At 42.5% G+C, this 19,205-nt stretch overlaps 1 protein-coding gene across 3 annotated transcripts in view; it reads left to right on the forward strand.

The window, feature by feature from the left end:
• Positions 1-11,571, forward strand: part of PAPPA2 (pappalysin 2) — a 376,815-nt gene extending 365,244 nt beyond the window's left edge. For all 3 annotated transcript variants that reach the window (XM_064370884.1, XM_064370885.1, XM_021668059.2), the window contains exons 22-23: positions 8,799-8,897; positions 11,012-11,571. In XM_064370884.1, the coding sequence (XP_064226954.1) occupies positions 8,799-8,897; positions 11,012-11,086 (174 nt within the window). In that variant the 3' untranslated portion in view covers positions 11,087-11,571. The remainder of the gene's footprint in view (positions 1-8,798; positions 8,898-11,011) is intronic.
• Positions 11,572-19,205: the final 7,634 nt, after the last annotated feature.

A 19,205-nucleotide genomic window follows, 5' to 3' on the forward strand; every position in this document is an offset into this window, starting at 1 on the left:
AAATAGATGACAAGAGAATATTTACTTTATCTTGGAGGAAAGCTAAAAGGAGTGAAAAACAAAAACTGTTCTGAGTTTTTAGTTTTATAGAGTTCATTCTGGAGGTGATTCACTAGTTTAATCCATCAAATATTCATTAAGCACCTATTGTAACGTGTTGGATACTGTGCTGACGCACAGGGTTTATTGCTGATGGAGGAAAAGGGAACAGAAAAGAGACCAAAATGAAATGTTCCTGCTCCCATGGTCCTTGCAGAGTTGCAGACCTCTTGTGTTCAAGGTTTCTATCTCTGACCTCGAAACACAGTTGGTTGGCTCCAGTTAGCTGAAAAGTTAGCAGGATATTTCCTGCTTCCAAACGATTGTTAATTTATCGATCATTTAAAGAAGAAAGCCAAATGCCATGCAGCAAGACTGTGTCTGAAGACCTTGCAGGCCATCTACACCACTCCCACCATCATAAAAACAAAGGAAATTCCAAGAACTCATGGGCCTGTCCACCCTGCAATGGAGACACCAGTGAGGTCTGATGGTATGTCATTATTAATTCTTGTAGAGCCCAAGCACAGACTTTGCTGTGTCACAGACATCAGTACTCTGGAAGCCTGGGGATCAGTCCACCTGATGGACCGCTGCTGTTCCTGGGCAGCATTTTAAGAAGCATTGCTGTGCACTTAGAGGAGGAGAAAGGGTGACAGTGCCATGAAAACAGTCTTTGACGGCAAAGGATAGGAAATCACTGGAATAAAATCTTGACTAATGAATTGTACGGGATCAGCTGCTCCCGAGAAAAGGGGGTCACATGGAGGACCGCACACACTGATGGAGGAGTAGACAAAAGTTTTTTGGTTTTTGTTTGTTGGTTTGTTTGTTTTAGGACATGGAGTTGGGTTTGGTGCAGGAGGGTCAAGGAGTGATCCAGTGTGGAAGGAATGAAGATGGTCGGGAGAGTGGAGCACTGGGTGCCTTCATAGCCTTCAAAGTGTGTATTGTGCAGTTTCGGTAACAGGTGAGGAAAGAGATAGGGCAAAAGGTACCCAACACCTTACCATGAGTGAGGCCTCTGAGTCATAGGAGGGCCAGGACACATTCCCATCAGGAATGGCTCAGGCAGCAGCTCTCAACAGGAGGTCAGATAAAAACTTTGCAGAAGTGCCGTCGTGTTCAGTAGGACCCTATGCAGGGATGTTCTGTCCTTAAGGAGCCGGGCTTTAACTTGGAGCTGGTGATTTTCTTGCACAAATGTGCATGGGACTTCACCCTTTGGGACTATAACTCCATCCACCACACTGCTCCCTCCTGGCCTTGATGTGGGCAAGACCGCTCACACAGGGCTGTGTCTCTCCCAGAGAAGAGCCTGCGTGGGGAGGCAGGTCAGTGTGCACTTGATGTGGGCAAGACCACTCACACAGGGCTGTGTCTCTCCCAGAGAAGAGCCTGCGTGGGGAGGCAGGTCAGTGTGCACTTGCAGTGAGGTAGAGCGTTTGTGTGACTTTGAGTCTTTATTTGCAACTATTTGAAAGGGGCCATGAGGTTAGTTTTGGCTGAAAAGTAAGTCCCAGAGAGTCTCCTCAGCTTCCTGTTTTCCTGCAGCACATGTCAGAGAAGAAATGTCTGTGTGATGGTCTGGGGATTTTTCAGAGGCTAAGACACCCGAGTCACCGCTATGGTTTTTGAAGAGGACCCTAGTTTCAAGGAGCCAATCAGGCCATTCCTTTTCTGTTTTTAAAAATTTCAAAACTATTTCCCTTGTCACCTGACTCCCTCTTCTATGACCCAGGTACACACATTGGTGGTAAAAGTGAATGGGGCAGGAGGTTCTCAGGGATGGAGTATGCCTGGTTTTGACTGTAAGGTGTTGGTAGCAGAATCTTGAAGTTTTCTGACCAGAGTCTCTAGGGAGACAATTCAGGCACCAACCTGCAATGGTAAAAGCAATGGTAGTTTTCTTGCTGCTTTCATAAAACTGTAATTTATTGAATGCCTGCTATAGGTCAGCGATTGTGCTAAGTGTTCCACCTCCATTTGCTCATTTATTCCTTACAGCAATTCTGTGAGGTAGGTGCTCTTATTCTTATTCACTAGCAAGAACACTGATGCTCATTGTTATGACATTTTCTCAGATTCTAGTTGTTGGTAAGGAGCAGAGCTGGGATCTGAGCATAGGTTATATAAAATCATATCCTGTGGTTTTGTTTTTTGGTTTTTTTTTTTTTTGAGACGGAGTCTCACTCTGTCACCCATGCGGAGTGCAGTGGCGTGATCTTGGCTCACTGCAAACCTCCTCCTCCTGGGCTCAAGCAATTCTCCTGCCTCAGCCTCCCAAGTTATGTGATTCTTATAAGGCCACATACCTAGCAAATTATATAGCAGTATAGGAATAATGAAAAGGAAGGATCTGGCTGTAAAGTATGCTAAGGAAATGTAATTTACCTCCCACTCAAAATAGGACAATTATATTTATTTATTTGTTGAAAACCTATATCAGTCATAGACTAGTAGCTGGGACTACAAATTTGATTAGATCCCAGGCCTTTGAAAGTACATTCCAGGGGTTAAGTTCTTTAATAAACATGTAGATAAAATATAACATAACTCAGAGAAGGGACAACTCTTTGAGTCCAGGAAGCCAGATGAAATTTTCCAGAGAAGATTGTTTCTGAGAAACTATTTCTGTATAATCGATCTCGATATCTGTCTGTTTGAATTTTATGTTTTCCAAGAAGACTTGCAGACCCCCAAATGTGATATCATTGGAAACCCCCCATTCCGAGGAATGAACAGTGGAAGAATGGAACAATACCATTTCCTTTTTTCTGTACATGACAGCAATAAGCAGCATAACATGTGGCTTTAGCATTCTGAGGCTTGGAAATAAGTGTTTCTGGGCTGCAGGCATCTGTTGATGTGATTGGGGCATAGTGTTGCTTCCTCCTGGGGATATCAGCCTCTAGGGGGATATATGAAACCCGAAGTCTCAGAGGGAGCAACAGGGCCAGGGAGCTTATTTGGGATAAACCTTGACCCACAGCTCAGAAAAACAGAAGTGAAGTTGTGGGCCAGGTGCAGTGGCTCATGCCTGTAATCCCAGCACTTTGGGAGGCCGAGGTGGGTGGATCACCTGAGGTAAGGCGTTTGAGACCAGCTTGGCCAACATGGCGAAACCCCATCTTTACTAAAAATACAAAAAATTATCTGGGTGCGGTGGCTCAGGTCTGTAATCCCTCTACTCAGGAGGCTGAGGCAGGAGAACCGCTTGAACCTGAGAGGCAGAAGTTGCAGTGAGCTGAGATCATGCCACTGTACTCCAGCCTGGGCAACAAGAGTGAAACTTTGTCTCAAAAAAAAAAAAAAGAAGTGATGCTGTGGGGGTCCAGAGGAGTTGAGATTATGCATGACCATTTCTTTGTCTCTGTGTTAGATCGCTAGGTTCACTTAATACGCCTGTACCAAGCCCCTTTTGTAAAAGTGCCAAAATAAGTTACCCTTCCTGCCCAATAAATTAAAAGACTAATGGAATCATCAAATAGTGGTGGTATGGCATAGTAGAAAGAACAGAAGGTCAGATATCTAGAGATTTGGAATCTGTTCCCAGGATTGCTACTGCCTATCCCTGAAAACAAGACAGTTCACCTGTTTAAGGCTCCATTTCATCACTAGTAAAATGAAGGATGTATACTAAGTAGTGTTCAAAGTTTCGTTTAGCCTTAGAGTTTCTTATATCTATGATGCTTTAAAAAATCTCTTGAACATACTGATTTGATTTCTTTGGATATATACCCAGTTGTGGGATTGCTGGATCATATAATTGACATTCCCAACAACAGTGTGCAAGGGTTCCCTTTCCTCCATGTTCTCACCGGCACTTGTCTTTCATCTTTTCTTTTTTTGAGATGGAGTTTCACTCTTGTTGCCCAGGCTGGAATGCAGTGGCGCAGTCTCGGCTCACCACAACCTCTGCCTCCCGGGTTCAAGTGATTCTCCTGCCTCAGCCTCCCAAGTAGCTGGGATTACAGGCACCCACCTCCACACCCAGCTAATTTTGTATTTTTAGTAGACGAGGTTTCTCCATGTTGATCAGGCTGGCCTCAAACTCTTGACCTCAGGTGATCCTCCCGCCTCGGCCTCCCAAAGTGCTAGGATTATAGTTGTGAGCCACTGTGCCCGGCAATCTTTCATTTTTTTGAAAAGCAACTAGTGGTCTCATTATCGGGGTCTCTGGGGGCCTTGCAGGCCTCTCAGTTTCTGCCCCCAAGATTATAAGAGAGACTTTGTGCTAGGACTCTACTCTTGATGTTCTTTGCATTGTTTGGATGTGAAGCCCAGGATATGTAGACTCAGAAAGTTGAATCATGGGATGGGAAGGAGAATGAAGATCAAGCCACAAGTCACCATTCACTTAAGAGCCAGAGAAGAAAGAAAATGAGTGCACAGATTTGTGCACATTTACATAGAACTTCTATTTGCTGCAAGAACATCAGGCACTGCACCATGCCTGCTTTGGAAAGGGGGCCTGATAGAACCTAATTAATATAAAGAAATTGAAGTGGCTCTGATTTATCATTCACATAACAAGAAGATTTTTATGAAAATGATGTGGAAAAGAGAAAATAGTGCTTGGCATCAAGCAAAAGTTTGATTAGCGTCTTCTCTTGGTCTTAAACCGCTCATCAAGATTACAAAACAGGACGCAGTCCCATGCCTTACCTTTAGGGATACAGCCCTTTTTGGCTAAGATTCCAACCTGTAGGTTAATAAAGCAGAAGTTCTAACCTTTCTAAAACAACAACGTGGTCTTGAGTTCTGTTGCAAGCTGTAGAAGAACAATGTTCTTAATCTGATTCAAGTAAGAGAGATCTTATCAGCCAATAAGTCAATGTTTACAGAATTATTCCTGGGCCTGGGCTCTGTAATAGGCAGCCTTAGACCACTTACCCCTCTGTTTCTTCTTCTTCTTAGACAGATCTTTCAGACATCTCTTCCCCTCAGAATCATCTAGTCCTAAGCTCTTCTCCATAGGGCCTAGATGTTGTGGAGCCAGCCCCTGAAAGCAGATTTCCCTCACTGCCAAAATCTGGATTAGGTATTTAACACCTGTTCACATCTTGATGCTAGACTGAGTTATCACGTTGAGCTAAAAAAAAAAAACAAAAACAAAAATAAAAAAAGCATCCTTATGGTGGGTCCCCCAAGGTCTGGAACTACATTTCATTGATCTCTGTGACCCCATAACAATGCCTGGCACATGTAGGGTGGAATAAAGACTATGGAGTGATTGAATGACTGACTATTCCCATAGACAGCAGACAGGGCCACACTATCTCTATGGCTAACTCCCCACAGCAACCTCAGAATGGGAAACGTCGCTAGGTTATATAACATGTGGAAGAAATCATGTTTCCTTTTGAGAAGTTTCCAAAGTGGCATTCGTAGGGCAGAGGGACAGCCTTTCCTTCTCGTATTCCATCACTATACACAGTCATTATTTGTCCATTTCATCTTCCTGGAATATGGCTAGAAAAGCCATGGCAAGAAAAGGCTTTCTATAACAATAAAAATAGGTATCATAAGGCTCATACATCATAAGAAGAGTAGACCAAACGCTCTCTTAGATTTAAGTATTCACCATAGATATAATTCTAAGGGCTTGACCTTCTGGCTCAAAGATAAATCATCTCTGAGGGGTGTGTGTGTGTGTGCGTGTGTTTGTTTTAAAGGAGGCACAGTTAGCAAAGGAGAGAATTTTTTATAAAGTGAAAATAATATACGGTTATGTTAATGACTTTCAGTTCTACATGTTGTTAAAAGCAAAAAAAAAAAAAGACATTTTTTAAAGATATTTTTCTTTTACCAAGATGGCTAAAATAAAAATTAAAAAGTGACCCCTACTGGAATAAGCTTCAGATATTTGAAAAGCACCTTAAGTGAAATGCTTTATTTTCTGATGTTACAGGATAAACAAGATATATATATATGGGTGGTGAAGTTCAGCTACGTACACGTTGTACAGAGAAACCAATTCTTGGAAAAGATGCCTGTGGGTTAGAGTGATAGCCTAAGACTGACATCTTTCAATTATTGAGGTTAAAATCTTCTAGTCTATATCCAGTCTTCAGCTATTTTTAAATTTGGGGTCAATTAGTCATTTTTCCTTTCCTATTTTTTTATTGTAACCTTGGACTCAAACTGTCAGCTTCCCAGGCACATGTTGCCATAGGAGACTCTGTTTGTTGAGGGTGGAGTGGTTGTTTTTGGCAGGTTGGGGGAGGAGCAATTAATTCTAATAGGTATATAGTAAATTAAACAGTTGGGTCTTTCCAGCCTTTTCTCTGTATTTCTGCTCTTTTCTATAAACTTCGTTCTCTTTCCAGATGACTCTTTAAGAGCAGAAAAGAAGGAGCTTTTGGAAATAATTCCCAGGCTAGAGCAAAGGAACTCCGGTGGGGCTGGAGAAGGTCACTTAGGTCATTACTGCTCTTTTCAACATACGTTCCCTAATGTTCTTGAGATTAGAAGCGACCCTTGGTGAAGACTGTAGAAAGAAAAATTCCCTGGGATCTTTTACTAACCCATTCAAATGTTTAGATTTTTCTTATGAAAAGAAAGATATCTTTAGATATACCTTTAATATCCATTCTGAAGACCAGACTTACACATGTAAGAAAAGTATTTTGGGTGCTCCTTAGATTTTTATAGACAATTACATGGAAAAGAAAGAAGGAACTTATTAGATTTTGCCAATGAGTCAGTCAGGGCTGGAGGAAAAGTAACAGATGTAGTGTTAGATGAATAAGATACACTCCAAACACTTGAAAAAAAAAAAATGAAGCTCTGGGGAAACTCCATAGATGTATCCGGTCATCCTGCAAGAACCCAAGAGCATCTATAGATGTTAAGGATACACTAGTTGTCTTCTGACTTTGATTATTTGGCTGCAATTCAGGACCCGAGTCTTGATTCTATAGTTATTCCAAGTTCCCTCGAGCCAGAATAACTGGTTCCAGCATTAAAGACAAATGCTCATCTCAGAATCTTTGTCTTTTATCCCAGTGAGGCCTGTGTTGAAAACAGAATTCATTTTCACTTCCTGCTCACAACAGGAAGTGACATTGCTAAGCAGCTGTGAGGCAGCTGTTGACTTCCACCCCACAAGTAGCAGCTTCTCAGCAGTTGGCAAACTGGTATACATCTGGAATGATGTTCCAATGACCTCAGGATTGCATAGAATAAATCAAAACATTGAAGTAATCACTTGGATAAACTCGTTCTGATGTAACTCAATTGCTGAGAATTATTTAATGGCCATTTTTGTGTTGAGTGATCCATCTCATCAAAACACATTTAAATAGAAAACCGTCCTTCTATTTGACATTTAAGGAGGTTGGGGAGAGAGAAAGTGATTTGAACATGTAAACTCGAAGGTGGCTTCAGAGCTCAAGAGTTCTGTGGCCCAAAGAGTTTGACCACAAGATGTTTCCTAGGACTCTATGGTTAGGCATCACTCAGGATGAGGAGCAGCCAGTTTTATTGAGTAGGTGGGCTGGCTGGTGTACCCTCCAGGATACAGCACGACAGCATTGCCCTTCAGAGGTAGTTTTCTGGAGAAACAATGCATTGGGCTGCTGAGCTATTTTTTAACAACTTGTTGCTGTTCTTACTGTACATTCTCTTTTGGGGTGAAACACTCCATTAACTTTGGTTTGACCTGGACCCCTTTCCCATTTTGGTTCCTGCTGACTTACTGCAGTAACAGTAGTGGATGGAAACAGTACAGCTGTCTCTGCTCTAACCCTGTGTCTAGTTGCTGTGCATGAGGTGACTGTATATGTGGGCATATTTGTGTTCCAGCACTAGTGCCCTCAACCCAAGCACCACTGCAGGCTGGACAGACATCATTTTAGTCTTCGTAGTACCCAAGGACTACTCGGGTGTCTAAGTATCAGTCTTTAGTGCACCAGGAGAGGGGTAGAGTTAATATGTGAGAAGCAGTACGAAGCCAGGATACATGACGTCTAATACTAAGCTGTATCTGACACTTGCTATATGACCTGGGCAATTCTTATCATCTCTATGCATTCCCATTTCCTCATTAAAAAAGCAAGACTTTTGGTCAAGCACGGTGGCTCATGCCTATAGTCCCAGCACTTTGGGAGGCTGAGGTGGGAGGATCATGAGGTCAAGAGTTTGAGACCAGCCTGGCCAATGTAGTGAAACCCCATCTCTACTAAAAATACAAAAATTATTTTGAGCATGGTGACATGTGCCCGTAGTCCCAGCTACTCTGGAGGCTGAGGCAGGAGAATTACTTGAACCCAGGAGGCGGAGGTTGTGGTGAGCCAGGATTGTGCCACTGCACTCCAACCTAGGCAACAGAGCAAGACTGTCCCAAAAAAAAAAGAAAGTGGGACTTTTAAAGCCAACCCTGCCTACTGCACAGGCTTTCTCCCATGCTCAACAGAGTTAAAAACATGTGGAACTGTCTTGTAGCCTACATAATATAAAGCCTTCTTATTGCAAGAAGGCAAAAAAAAGTTGATCAAAGAGTTTAAATGACCTATTTCAGACCTCAGAGTAGGTGAGGAACACTACTGCGAGTGAAATATAACAATTCATTGGGCCCAGTGGTCTTGAGATTTTTCAGCTGCTTGCAAATGTTAGGTCAATGTATATCCTGCACCTTGGGTGCTTTTCTGTAATATCTCTGGAGTTGTATCGATTGCGCTTGGATGGGGGATTGGCAGAGTCAAGGCAGACATAATAAGGCTGTACCGAGATGTTGCCTTCCAACTTCCCTACAGCCCTTCCAAGCAGATGGTTGGTGTGACACTATCAACAACCGAGCCTACTGCAACTATGACGGGGGAGACTGCTGCTCTTCCACGCTCTCCTCCAAGAAGGTGAGTGAGAGAACCTGGGGATGGGGGAGGCAGTGGTTTCAGGAATAAAGGCAGGGTCTTCGGCTAGCTGTCCTTCATGGTGTGTAATAAGGGGTTTGTATTCAACAATTAGGAGGGAATTATAATGCGCAAACATTGGAGCTTCTACATTGACAGAGTTAAGGGTAGCGTAGGTTCTTAGACAACACCAGTTCTTTGTCAATTCAGTGACTCTTTCAGAAAAGCCATGGTTTTTACCATGGAAGGACTCATACCTGTTTATCGTTGGCCAAGAAACATTTCTGTAGGCAGGGAAAATAATCGTCTTTACCCTGGGGGAGGTAGGATTACCAACAAAGTGCTATCCAGTTACTATCTGTCTTCATAATGACATTAATAATTTTACATAGTGTGTTACAAGCATCTCGCAGACACATGTTAAATGGCTGCCACCAGCCACCTGAGTGCTCTCTGGATTGTATCTTGGGCAATAATCCTTTCTTGATGCCCTTCATCCCTGTTACTCTTGGCTCTGTTAAATTAGCAGATAGGTTCAAGCTAAGCCTCATAAAATAGAATAAGCAGAAATGTTGTAATAATATGGGTAAAAAACCTAAGTGCTTCAAAGATATTTAAAGCTAGTTGGGTCAATATGATAAGTCTGAAATAAGCAAGAGATGGCATTTCCTTCCTTGGATGTGTCTCCATGGTAAAGCCACACCTATCATAATCACCTACATGCAGACTTGAATATTACATCTCTTACTTGCTAATATTTAACCCTCACTCAATATGTGGCAGGCACTATCCTCACCACTTACGTGAATTAACTTAGTTAATGAGAGTGCTCAGGTGCTCATTATATCACTAATTTGGCTCTCTTTTGCTCTAAAAACCCATACATCCTAAACCAAGAGAAACAGATCAAGGGATTGGAACACAGGTCAGAAATCAGGCCAGCTATCTCTATAAAGGAAGGCAAGATAACTGAGGAAAAAATAAAGCAGCTCTATCCCTGTCTCACACTCTGAAAAATCTAGTAATTGTCTGTAATAAATTTCAGTGCCCGTGGCCAGCAGACACAGGAATTAGGATTGAAAAGGCACTTCACCCCTCTGTTGACTCCTAAATCACATTTTAAAGTAATGTGCAAATATGTTGGAAAATTTCCCCACACAACCCCACCCATTCTCCAACCCACTTGCCCAATCACCAAGCCCATCTCTTTAGTGTACTTGGACCAGTATTGTATGTGATATGCCTATTTACTTTTATCTCATTCTATTGTTAATGCCCCAAAGGGGAAAATCATTGACACTTTTTTATCGCGTCTCCCAAATGCCCAGTTTTCTCTGATGCTAGTTATGGACACTCAAAATGTAGCATTTATCTATTTGTAGTATGCAAGCAGAAGAGTAACTTTTTCTGACTGTCTCTGGCATGGGGAAGAGATAGTTACACAGAAGGAAAGCAATACAGCCACAAACAGTGGGTGGAGAGATGCATTATTCCGCCAAGCCAATATATATCCTGGGCTCAAAAAAGCAAAACCTCATGCTTTATGAGTATGGCAAAGATGTTCCTCTTGTCCCCAGAACACTGAGGAGTTGGAGGCAGAGAGCTAGTCTGTAGCTTGTCTCAGCTTCCCATATAGCAGTGTCATTACCTTGTATCAAGTCACCTCACATCTCTTCCCCTTCCCTGTGAAAAGAAAATGCTGATGCTACCATTCATCTTTCCTGCTTTACAGGGAAAGTAACAGTAACAGTGAGAGCAGTAGTTTTAGATAAGAATGGCAATATTAGAACTGACAGTAGTTATAGATGCTTGGCAATATATAAGAGCTTTATATTTACAATGTAATTTAAATCATACAAACACCCTCTGGGGTAGTTTCTGTTGTCCTCCCCAACTTATATGTGAGGAAAGTGAAGCAAGGAACGATTACCTTACCTAAGTCTACATGGTGACATGGTGTGTGAGTGAGAAAACTGTGTGTTTATTTCCGGTCTGTGATGATATTAGCACATAATTCCACAGTTCCTCTGGCACCAAGTGAGAAAAGTGAATGCTGGTTGAAAAGGATGAAGCTGTCACAGAAATGTGCTATTTCAACTTCTCTTTCGTCCCCCTAGGTCATTCCATTTGCTGCTGACTGTGACTTGGATGAGTGCACCTGCCGAGACCCCAAGGCAGAAGAAAATCAGTAACTGTGGGAACAAGCCCCTCCCTCCACTGCCTCAGAGGTAGTAAAAAAGAGAGGCAGACCCAGGAGGAAAGGGTGAATGAAGAAGGAAAGTCATGAAGTGGAGGAAGGAGGAAGAGTATGAAGGATCTTATAAGAAATGCATGAGGATACTGATAGGCGCCAACTGATACATCGAGTAGTCCGAGTAGGGGAGAATCATAGGCAAAAGTTTCTTTAAAGTAGCAGTTGATTAACATGGAAGGGGAAATATGGTAGATATATAAGGACCCTCCTCCCTCATTTATATTCTACTCAATCCTATCCTCAGCTCTTGCCCTGCTCCCCACTCTACACCCTGCCAACTATTCAGTCCCACCCAACTTGTAAACCAATACCAAAATACTAGAGGAGAATTTGGCAGGGATACTCTGCTAATACCCATTTCGAATGGATTGCCATCTTTCAGAGCTGGTCTGCTCTCAGCTGGCTCTTTTTCCTTTTGTGTAGTCTCCCTTAAATAATGAAGTTAGTTATTCTTTATAAGTATTTAAACATAATTATATAAATATATATATTATATTTTTTGCTGCTTACTAAGCTAAAAATTATTCATTGTTCCACACATGCTGCTGTGAAGTTCAAATTGAATGCTCAGACTTTGAGGACAGAAAGGCAACTTATTTTCCCATCTTTCTATGGATGAGGATTGGCAGGTTGAATGGGAAGTGCAGAAGGAGAGAGAGTAATTACATGGAATTCTGGATGCTAGCATGTAAAGTTAATCATCTTTTTCTGTGACCTGGGAGCTGGGCCCATTTATGACCAAGGAGATGGGGAGTTAGAATGGTGGTACTAAGAGGCTTAGGAAGTTGGGTGTGAGTACCCACTGGTGATGGGTCCAGAACTAGATAATGGTTCTTGAATATCTGTCCACAAAGAGTATATTAACTTGTGTCCACTTCTCAGAACTCTCAATTGGAGTTGGTGAGACCCAGGATTCTCTGCACTTCCATACGTGCCTGTTCCAAGGGTGGCTGTCAGCCAGCCAGCCAGTCAACAAGTTTGTATTAGAGCCCATTCTCTGATCACCAGGATTACAGGAACTCACACGATCCTCATACTTGGCCTGTGGTCCCACTTCTTGTTAGAAGTCTCCAAGCCTGGCTATCACTCGCAGTCACATGACCAAGTGTTGATTTTTTTCTGGGGAAAAAATATTATGGAAATGACACGGGAGAAAGGTGGGAGGAGATGAAAGCACAGGCAGGAACAGAGGAGCCAGAGAGGACTGTGGAGAAGTGAGCAGTCAGGGTAAACTAAAGCCCGGGCATGAGAATGGAAGTGATCAGGGAGGTTCGGTCCTTGTTCCAAGTCTCCAAAGAAGACCCAAGTGGGTCCCTTGAGCAATGAAGAATTTGAGATAAATTCTTGTCAAGTATCATGTACAAAATCTGTGAGCCAGAGATTTTGACTTCAGCAAGCTATGAGAATACATGGAGCAAGGCTGACACTCTGTGGGGAGACAGAAGAATTTCAGCTATTTAGGGTCCATTTTGTTGTTTTTACCCTTTCTTATCCAATACATGGACCGCACGTGAAATGACCACATTAAGCCTCTCTCTGTTTACATCCCAGGGTCACTGGGATGTGGTCTACTGCAGTTACATTTTCTTGTAACGGTTTCTGGATTAGGCCTTAGGGAAAGAGAGTAAGGAGCCAATTTCTGTTTAATATTCTAGTTTTACTCAGGAAGGCTGTGAGGCTTGTCTCCCTTAAAGTTTCTTCTCCAGTGGAAACCAAGAACAGACACAACTTAGATCTCAACCGTGGTCTCTCTCCGTCTTCTGCTCTTTTGCTTTGACCACAGTTTTTCTACTTTGCCCATCAACACCAGAGAAACAGTTTTGCAAACAGGAATAGGAAATACTACCACAACTGTAGAAATATTATCTATATTATCATGTAGAGAAGAAGAGTATCCTGAACGGGAATAGAACAAGAATAAGGTGATATACCCATATTAATCTGTGGGTTTGTGGAATGAGGGTGTCAGAGTCGCTGGGAAAAGGAAAGAGCAGAGTTCACCTATTCAAAAAAGATCTTTTGTTTTGTGCTCTAGTGTCTGGCGTAAAGAAGATGTAGCTCAGATACCATTCATTGTCTTGAGTCATGCTTAGGGCCCCCAATAAGACAAACATACTTATTTTTGGGATTCTGATAGGCTTCAGTATGCAAAGGACAATGGTAAAGTTTAGACACCTTATTTTGTTTTATTGGGGAAAATGTCCAAATTGCTGGAAGCGTGCTAAGTTCTGCCTTGGGGAATCCTATCTTGTCTGAGATTGAGGCAGAGGAATTTTTATCTTGGGCATTCCCCAGCTCAGGAACATGGAGCCTGTGGTTCATGCCGGTGTGCGTCTGCGTGCAGTCTCTCCACAAGAGCAATAGTAAGAACATTCGTGTTTTAAATTTCATTTTTAAATATTTTATTCTCTGCAATTCACCACTGCTCTGGAAAGGCAAAAGGAAAGTTCCTGTTGTGCGTGAAGAGCCCCTTAGGCGATCAGGCTTCCCAGTCATAGTCAGCTGCAGCTATTCAGAGACAGCAGGTTCTTCCAGTCTCTGTTCCTGGGGCCTGAGGTTTTGAGCAACTCAGGTCACTGATAAAGTGGAAGGACTAAGACACTGTGGTCACAGATCCCAGCGACACAACTCACATTCCATGTGATGGTCCATGTTCTGCTGCTCTTATCCACCCATGTGGTCACTGAGAGCCTGTCTCAGAGACTCTTCTGTGTGTTTGATTGTGCCCAGGTGGCGCAGGGCTAGCTGGCTCTGACAACTAGCATGACAGCCTCCAATCAGAAAGACAGGCAAGAGGACAGAGTGAGGAGAATGGGCAGATGCTGGCAGAAATGAAAGTGAAGGGATCATGAAAGAGCTCTTCCTGATTCTCTTCTTCTCTTTTTTCCTATTACAAGGCATTGAACTTGGCACTTTCTCTATTCTTTTGTGATCACTGTTGAGTGCATTACTTAACGCCCAAGGGGATGGCTTGACTGGGGATGTAGTGAAAGGAGCTGATCTACTGTAATGTAATGTCAAACAGCTACAGCCAGTTATTTTGTAAGACTATAAGATGTTCATTAAAAACTCAGCACACAAAATGTGAAGTGTCTTTGCTGTCTCTTTGTTTAAATCATTTCATCACTTTCTAATCACTTTCCATTGTCTTGTGCCAGGTCCATGCAACAGTCATTATTTATTTGATTGATTGGTCATTTCTTTTAGTCATTTAAAAACCAGTTGTTAAGTAAATAGGATGTGTAAGGAAGATGAACATGAACTTTCATAAGAAGACATGGCATATCTGAAAGTAGAACGTGAAGCAGGAATGTCAAATGCCTCATGAGTTTTGAAATAATGTGCAAGAATTACCCGCAGTCCAGAGGAAGCAGGGCTCACTTCTGGATGCCAAAGGTAGGCAGCATTTGGAATATGGTTGGGGAAGGATGCATGTGATCTGACAGGTAGAAATGAGGGTGGGGAGAGGAGAGTCCAGGCAAGGAAAACAACAGGGTTGAAGATGTGGAGGTAGGAAAGGGATAGGCTGTGCATTTTGGAATATCAGTGAGGCATCCAGCTTAGCTGGAAGGTAGAACTAAGCTAACATGTACCATACATTTGGTAAATGCAAAATCGTACTTAATTCTTAAAACAGATCTGCAAATAGCATATTATCACTTCACAGATGAGAACACTAAGCCCCAGACTGGCAAGGAAAGTTCCTCAAGGTCATATGAAGGGAGTTAGCCTGGTTCTGTGGGACACCAAGATGTTAGAAGGAAAAGAAAAATGGTGATTAATAGGATGAAGAGAGGTGAGATGAAATGTCAAGGATGATGCCTCTGCATTAAATACACAATCTGAAAGCTTGCAGCCCTGACAGAAAAAGGAGGCTAGCAGGAGCAGGCTTTTAAAGAAAGTATACGTTTGCTCTCTCAATAAACTCAGGTTGAAAGCCAGATACATAATTAGCTGGAAATGTCACCTAAAGCGGTGTTCAGCACCCTAGAGGAGGCTCCTGCAGTTGGGGCCAGCTTGCAGAGTTTTCTGGCCACACCAGTCACCACCTGGCTGCTTGAAGGGCTGGGCGGATATCTCAGCATACCTATGAGGCATTTGGAAATAGACAGTTGGAAATGTGAGCTTGGAACTTGGGAGAGAGGTTTGTGGTTAGAAATAATCATTTGAGAGAGAAAAAAAGCCTTTTCTTTATGGTTCACAAAGTGCTTTCCTTTGCTTTATGGTTACCCACAGTAGGCAGGGCAAGGACAGTTTTTTTTTTTTCTTTTCATTTTACAGATGAAGAAACTGAGTGTCTGTGAGGTTATAGGAAAATTTAAGTTAACGTATCTAAGTGCAGGTTGGGGTGGGAATCCAAGTTCTTTGTCCCCAAATGTAATGTTTTCTATTGCACAGCATTCACCCAGTTCCATTTGCAATGGATAAGTTTAATGTCTTTTGACCGGTTTATGTTTCAAGGTGCTCATTGCTTTCCTTGTGGCTTTCTGAGTAGCTGAGCCTGTTTTCTTTCCTGCCTGTTGTTTCTAGCAAATGGTAGAAAAACTGAGGGCAAACTTTCTGAGCACCCTTCCAGGGCCCTCTCTCTCCTCATGCCAGGCCCTGAGTATAAGCAGATGCCCTTGCACATACCAGTTAGGCCAGCTGGACAGAAATGTCTGGCAAGGCTGCCTTTTCCTTAATAGCTTCCCTAGGGAGAGTCCTGGACAGAGGCTTTGGAGCTCTGGTTTCCATTGACTGACAAACTTAAATGACATGATGAGTCATCCGTCAGCTGGGAGACTCACTACTCTTAGATTCAGCCCATCCAGATGATGAAGGGCTCAGGGTAAGGTTGGGTGAGGTAATGAGAAGGGCTCTAGGGCATCTCTGAAGCTGACTTTGGATCATTTCTTACGTCATTCCAGGAAGACCACTGAAATACTCCTAGTATTTCAGGTTTCTCAGTGGTTAGCTCAGAAGAAAAAGATGGTAGTGGTGAGAATCCTGTATCCCATAATGGCCCATGCCCATAAAAGCTTCTACATGTGCCTGGGATATCTGGCCTGGCAAAATACAAGACTGTTTTAGAAAATAGATGGTTATCCAGTCAATCATTAATGGGCATTTGGGTTGGTTCCAAGTCTTTGCTATTGTTAACAGTGCCACAATAAACATATGTGTGCATGTGTCTTTATAATAGAATGATTTATAATCATTTGGGTATATATCCAGTAATAGGATTTCTTGGTCAAATGGTATTTCTAGTTCTAGATCCTTCAGGAATTGCCACACTGTCTTCCACAATATTGAGCTAATTTACACTCCCACCAACAGTGTAAAAGTGTTCCTGTTTCTCCACATCCTCTCCAGCATCTGTTGTCTTCTGATTTTTTAATGATCGCCATTCTAACTGGCGTGAGATGGTATCTCAATAAACAGAAAATCAAACACTGCATGTTCTCACTCCTAAGTGGGAGTTGAGCAATGAGAACACATGGACACAGGGAGGAAAACATCACACACCGGGGCCTGTCAGGGAGTGGGGAGCTAGGGGAGGGATAGCATTAGGAGAAGTACCTAATGTAGATGACAGGGGGATGGGTGCAGCAAACCACCATGGCATGCGTATACCTGTGTAACAAACCTGCACGTTCTGCACATGTACCCCAGAACTTAAAGTATAATAATAACAAAAGATGGTTATTCTCAAGTCTGCCATTGTGTGAGCCTACCCGAGATTGAATACATCTTGTCCAGTCAGAATTCGGCCTGATGGTCGATACACTATGGTGTGTGATTTGCCACATTTGGCTCCTTGCTGAAGACGGTTTGGTTTTCATTTTTAATCTGGTCGTGCCACTCAGTCTTTAGGTTACATTGCTATGTGTTAGTAAGAACTAGTGTGACAATGATGAAGTACATTCTTAAAAGAAATCTACAAGTCAAATGTGGTTAACATTCCAAATGAGTATAATAAAAACCTTTCTAAGCCCTGAAAGGTAGTTCTGAGTAATGGCAATAATTCAGATTAACTACAATTTGCTAATGTTCTTCAAATCTAATTTTCTTCTAAGGATAATTTAATACAGACAAGCTTCCTTTTATTTGTCTACACAAAAGTCACATATTAAAATGCAAAAAAGTACATAAGAAAATGAAGAGACAGTGTTGACTTTTTAATGACTACCAATTATGTTGCGTCAATGTGCCCTTCTTTCCTTCGGGTAACTGCTATCTGAAGGCAATTGCTGGTTTAAAAATGTTTCTACACATACAAGTCACATTTAAATCTCACAAAAGGCTGTTAAAGTTAGAGAATTTCCCCACACCACAACTTAATACATACAATTCAAAGTGCTTCCTGAATGGTTAGGCAAGTTATGTTAGGGTGCAAATGACTTCCAAGTACTGACGTTGTAGGTAGTGAATCAATAACCATTAGAATAATCTGTAAGAAAATTTCTACAGCTTTTTAGAATGTCCAAGGAGTCTTCACAGTGGGAAAATGCTGCTTATTAACTCAACATTGTTCATGCTTTCTCTACCTAGGGAGGTGACCTGGCACAGGGAGGCTGGGGTCAGGATGACTGAGCCTGGACCTAGAAAGTCAATATGTAGGAGGTATTGGTGATTTGTGATCCGTGGGCAGCAGCATAATGATCTGGAAGGATGAAAACTACACAGTTTCAAAGCTGACAAATCTGAATTTGAATTCTGGGTCCATTACTCACTAGGTAAGTCGTCTAGTTACTGAATCTCTCTGAGCCTCAGTTTCCTAAATATCTACTTTCGTTAAGACCAAGCCCAGCATAGTGGTTAAGCAGCGCCAGGCAAGAAAGGGTTAAAGAGTGATTGATGGAAATGGTGTGTATAGATTACTCTCTCAAAAAGTTTGCAGCCAGGTGTGGTGGCTCATGCCTGTAATCCCAGCACTTTGGGAGGCCAAGGTGGGAGGATCACTTGAGGTCAGACATTTGAGACCAGCCTGGCCAACATGATGAAACCTCCCCTCCAGTAAAAATATGAAAATTGAGCCCCACACAGTGGCACACACTTGTAGTCCCAGCTACTCGGGAGGCTGAGAAAGGAGAATCACTTTAACTTGGGAGGTAGAGGTTGTAGTGAGCAGAGATTGCACCACTGCACTCCAGCCTAGGTGGCAGAGCAAGACTCCATCTCAAAAAAAGAATGGCTGGGCATGGTGGCATGCCTGTAATCCCAGTACTTTGGGAGGCTGAGGCAGGTGAATCACGAGGTCAGGAAATCAAGACCATCCTGGCCAACATGGTGAACACTGCCAACTCTACTAAAAATACAAAAAAAAAAATTAGCTGGGCATGGTGGCATGTGCCTGTAATCCCAGCTACTCAGGAGGCTGAGGCAGGAGAATTGCTTGAAGCAGGAGAATTGCTTGAACCAGGGAGTTGGAGGTTGCAATGAGCCGAGATCACACTACTGCATTCCAGCCTGGCAACACAGCAAGACTCTGTCTCAAAAAAAAAAAAATACATACATACATATATATATATATATAGACAGTGAAGAAAAGGAGGAGAGGAGAGAATTGCCCTTTTATGACTTCAAAATTCTCAAACAGCATGGTTCTCTACCCTTAGAGAGACGAAGATGTGTGCCATCATTAGTTATGTTCTCAGGACAGTTAGAACAGATGGAGACTCCTAAGTGGTTTGGCTGCCAGGAGGTGTTCTATCCCACTGATTCGGAAAGAAGCAAAATGGATCTGTAAGGTAAAAGTGGTAACGTGTGGAGCTGAGGAAAAGGAAGTGGGCTGGGGGGAAATTTGGAGTTGGCAGAAATGTTGGTAAACTCAGCTGGCATATGCCTGTAAAGTTGCATTACCTATGTGAGGAACACTGGTTATTTTCTTCAAAAGACAAGTGAATTGCTGAATGTATCGCATTATACAATAGCGCTGTCCAGTGCAATTTTTGACAACGACGGAAATGTTCTACGTCTGCACTGTCTGATGTAGTAGCCACCAGGCACTACAGGTTGCTCTCTAGCCCTAGTGACCGATGAGACTGAAAAACTGAATTTTAAATGTTACTTAATTT

This window comes from Aotus nancymaae, unplaced genomic scaffold (genome assembly GCF_030222135.1).
Source record: "Aotus nancymaae isolate 86718 unplaced genomic scaffold, 86718_ANA_hifiasm-v0.15.2.pri h1tg000108l, whole genome shotgun sequence".
NCBI classification, from domain to species: domain Eukaryota; kingdom Metazoa; phylum Chordata; class Mammalia; order Primates; family Aotidae; genus Aotus; species Aotus nancymaae.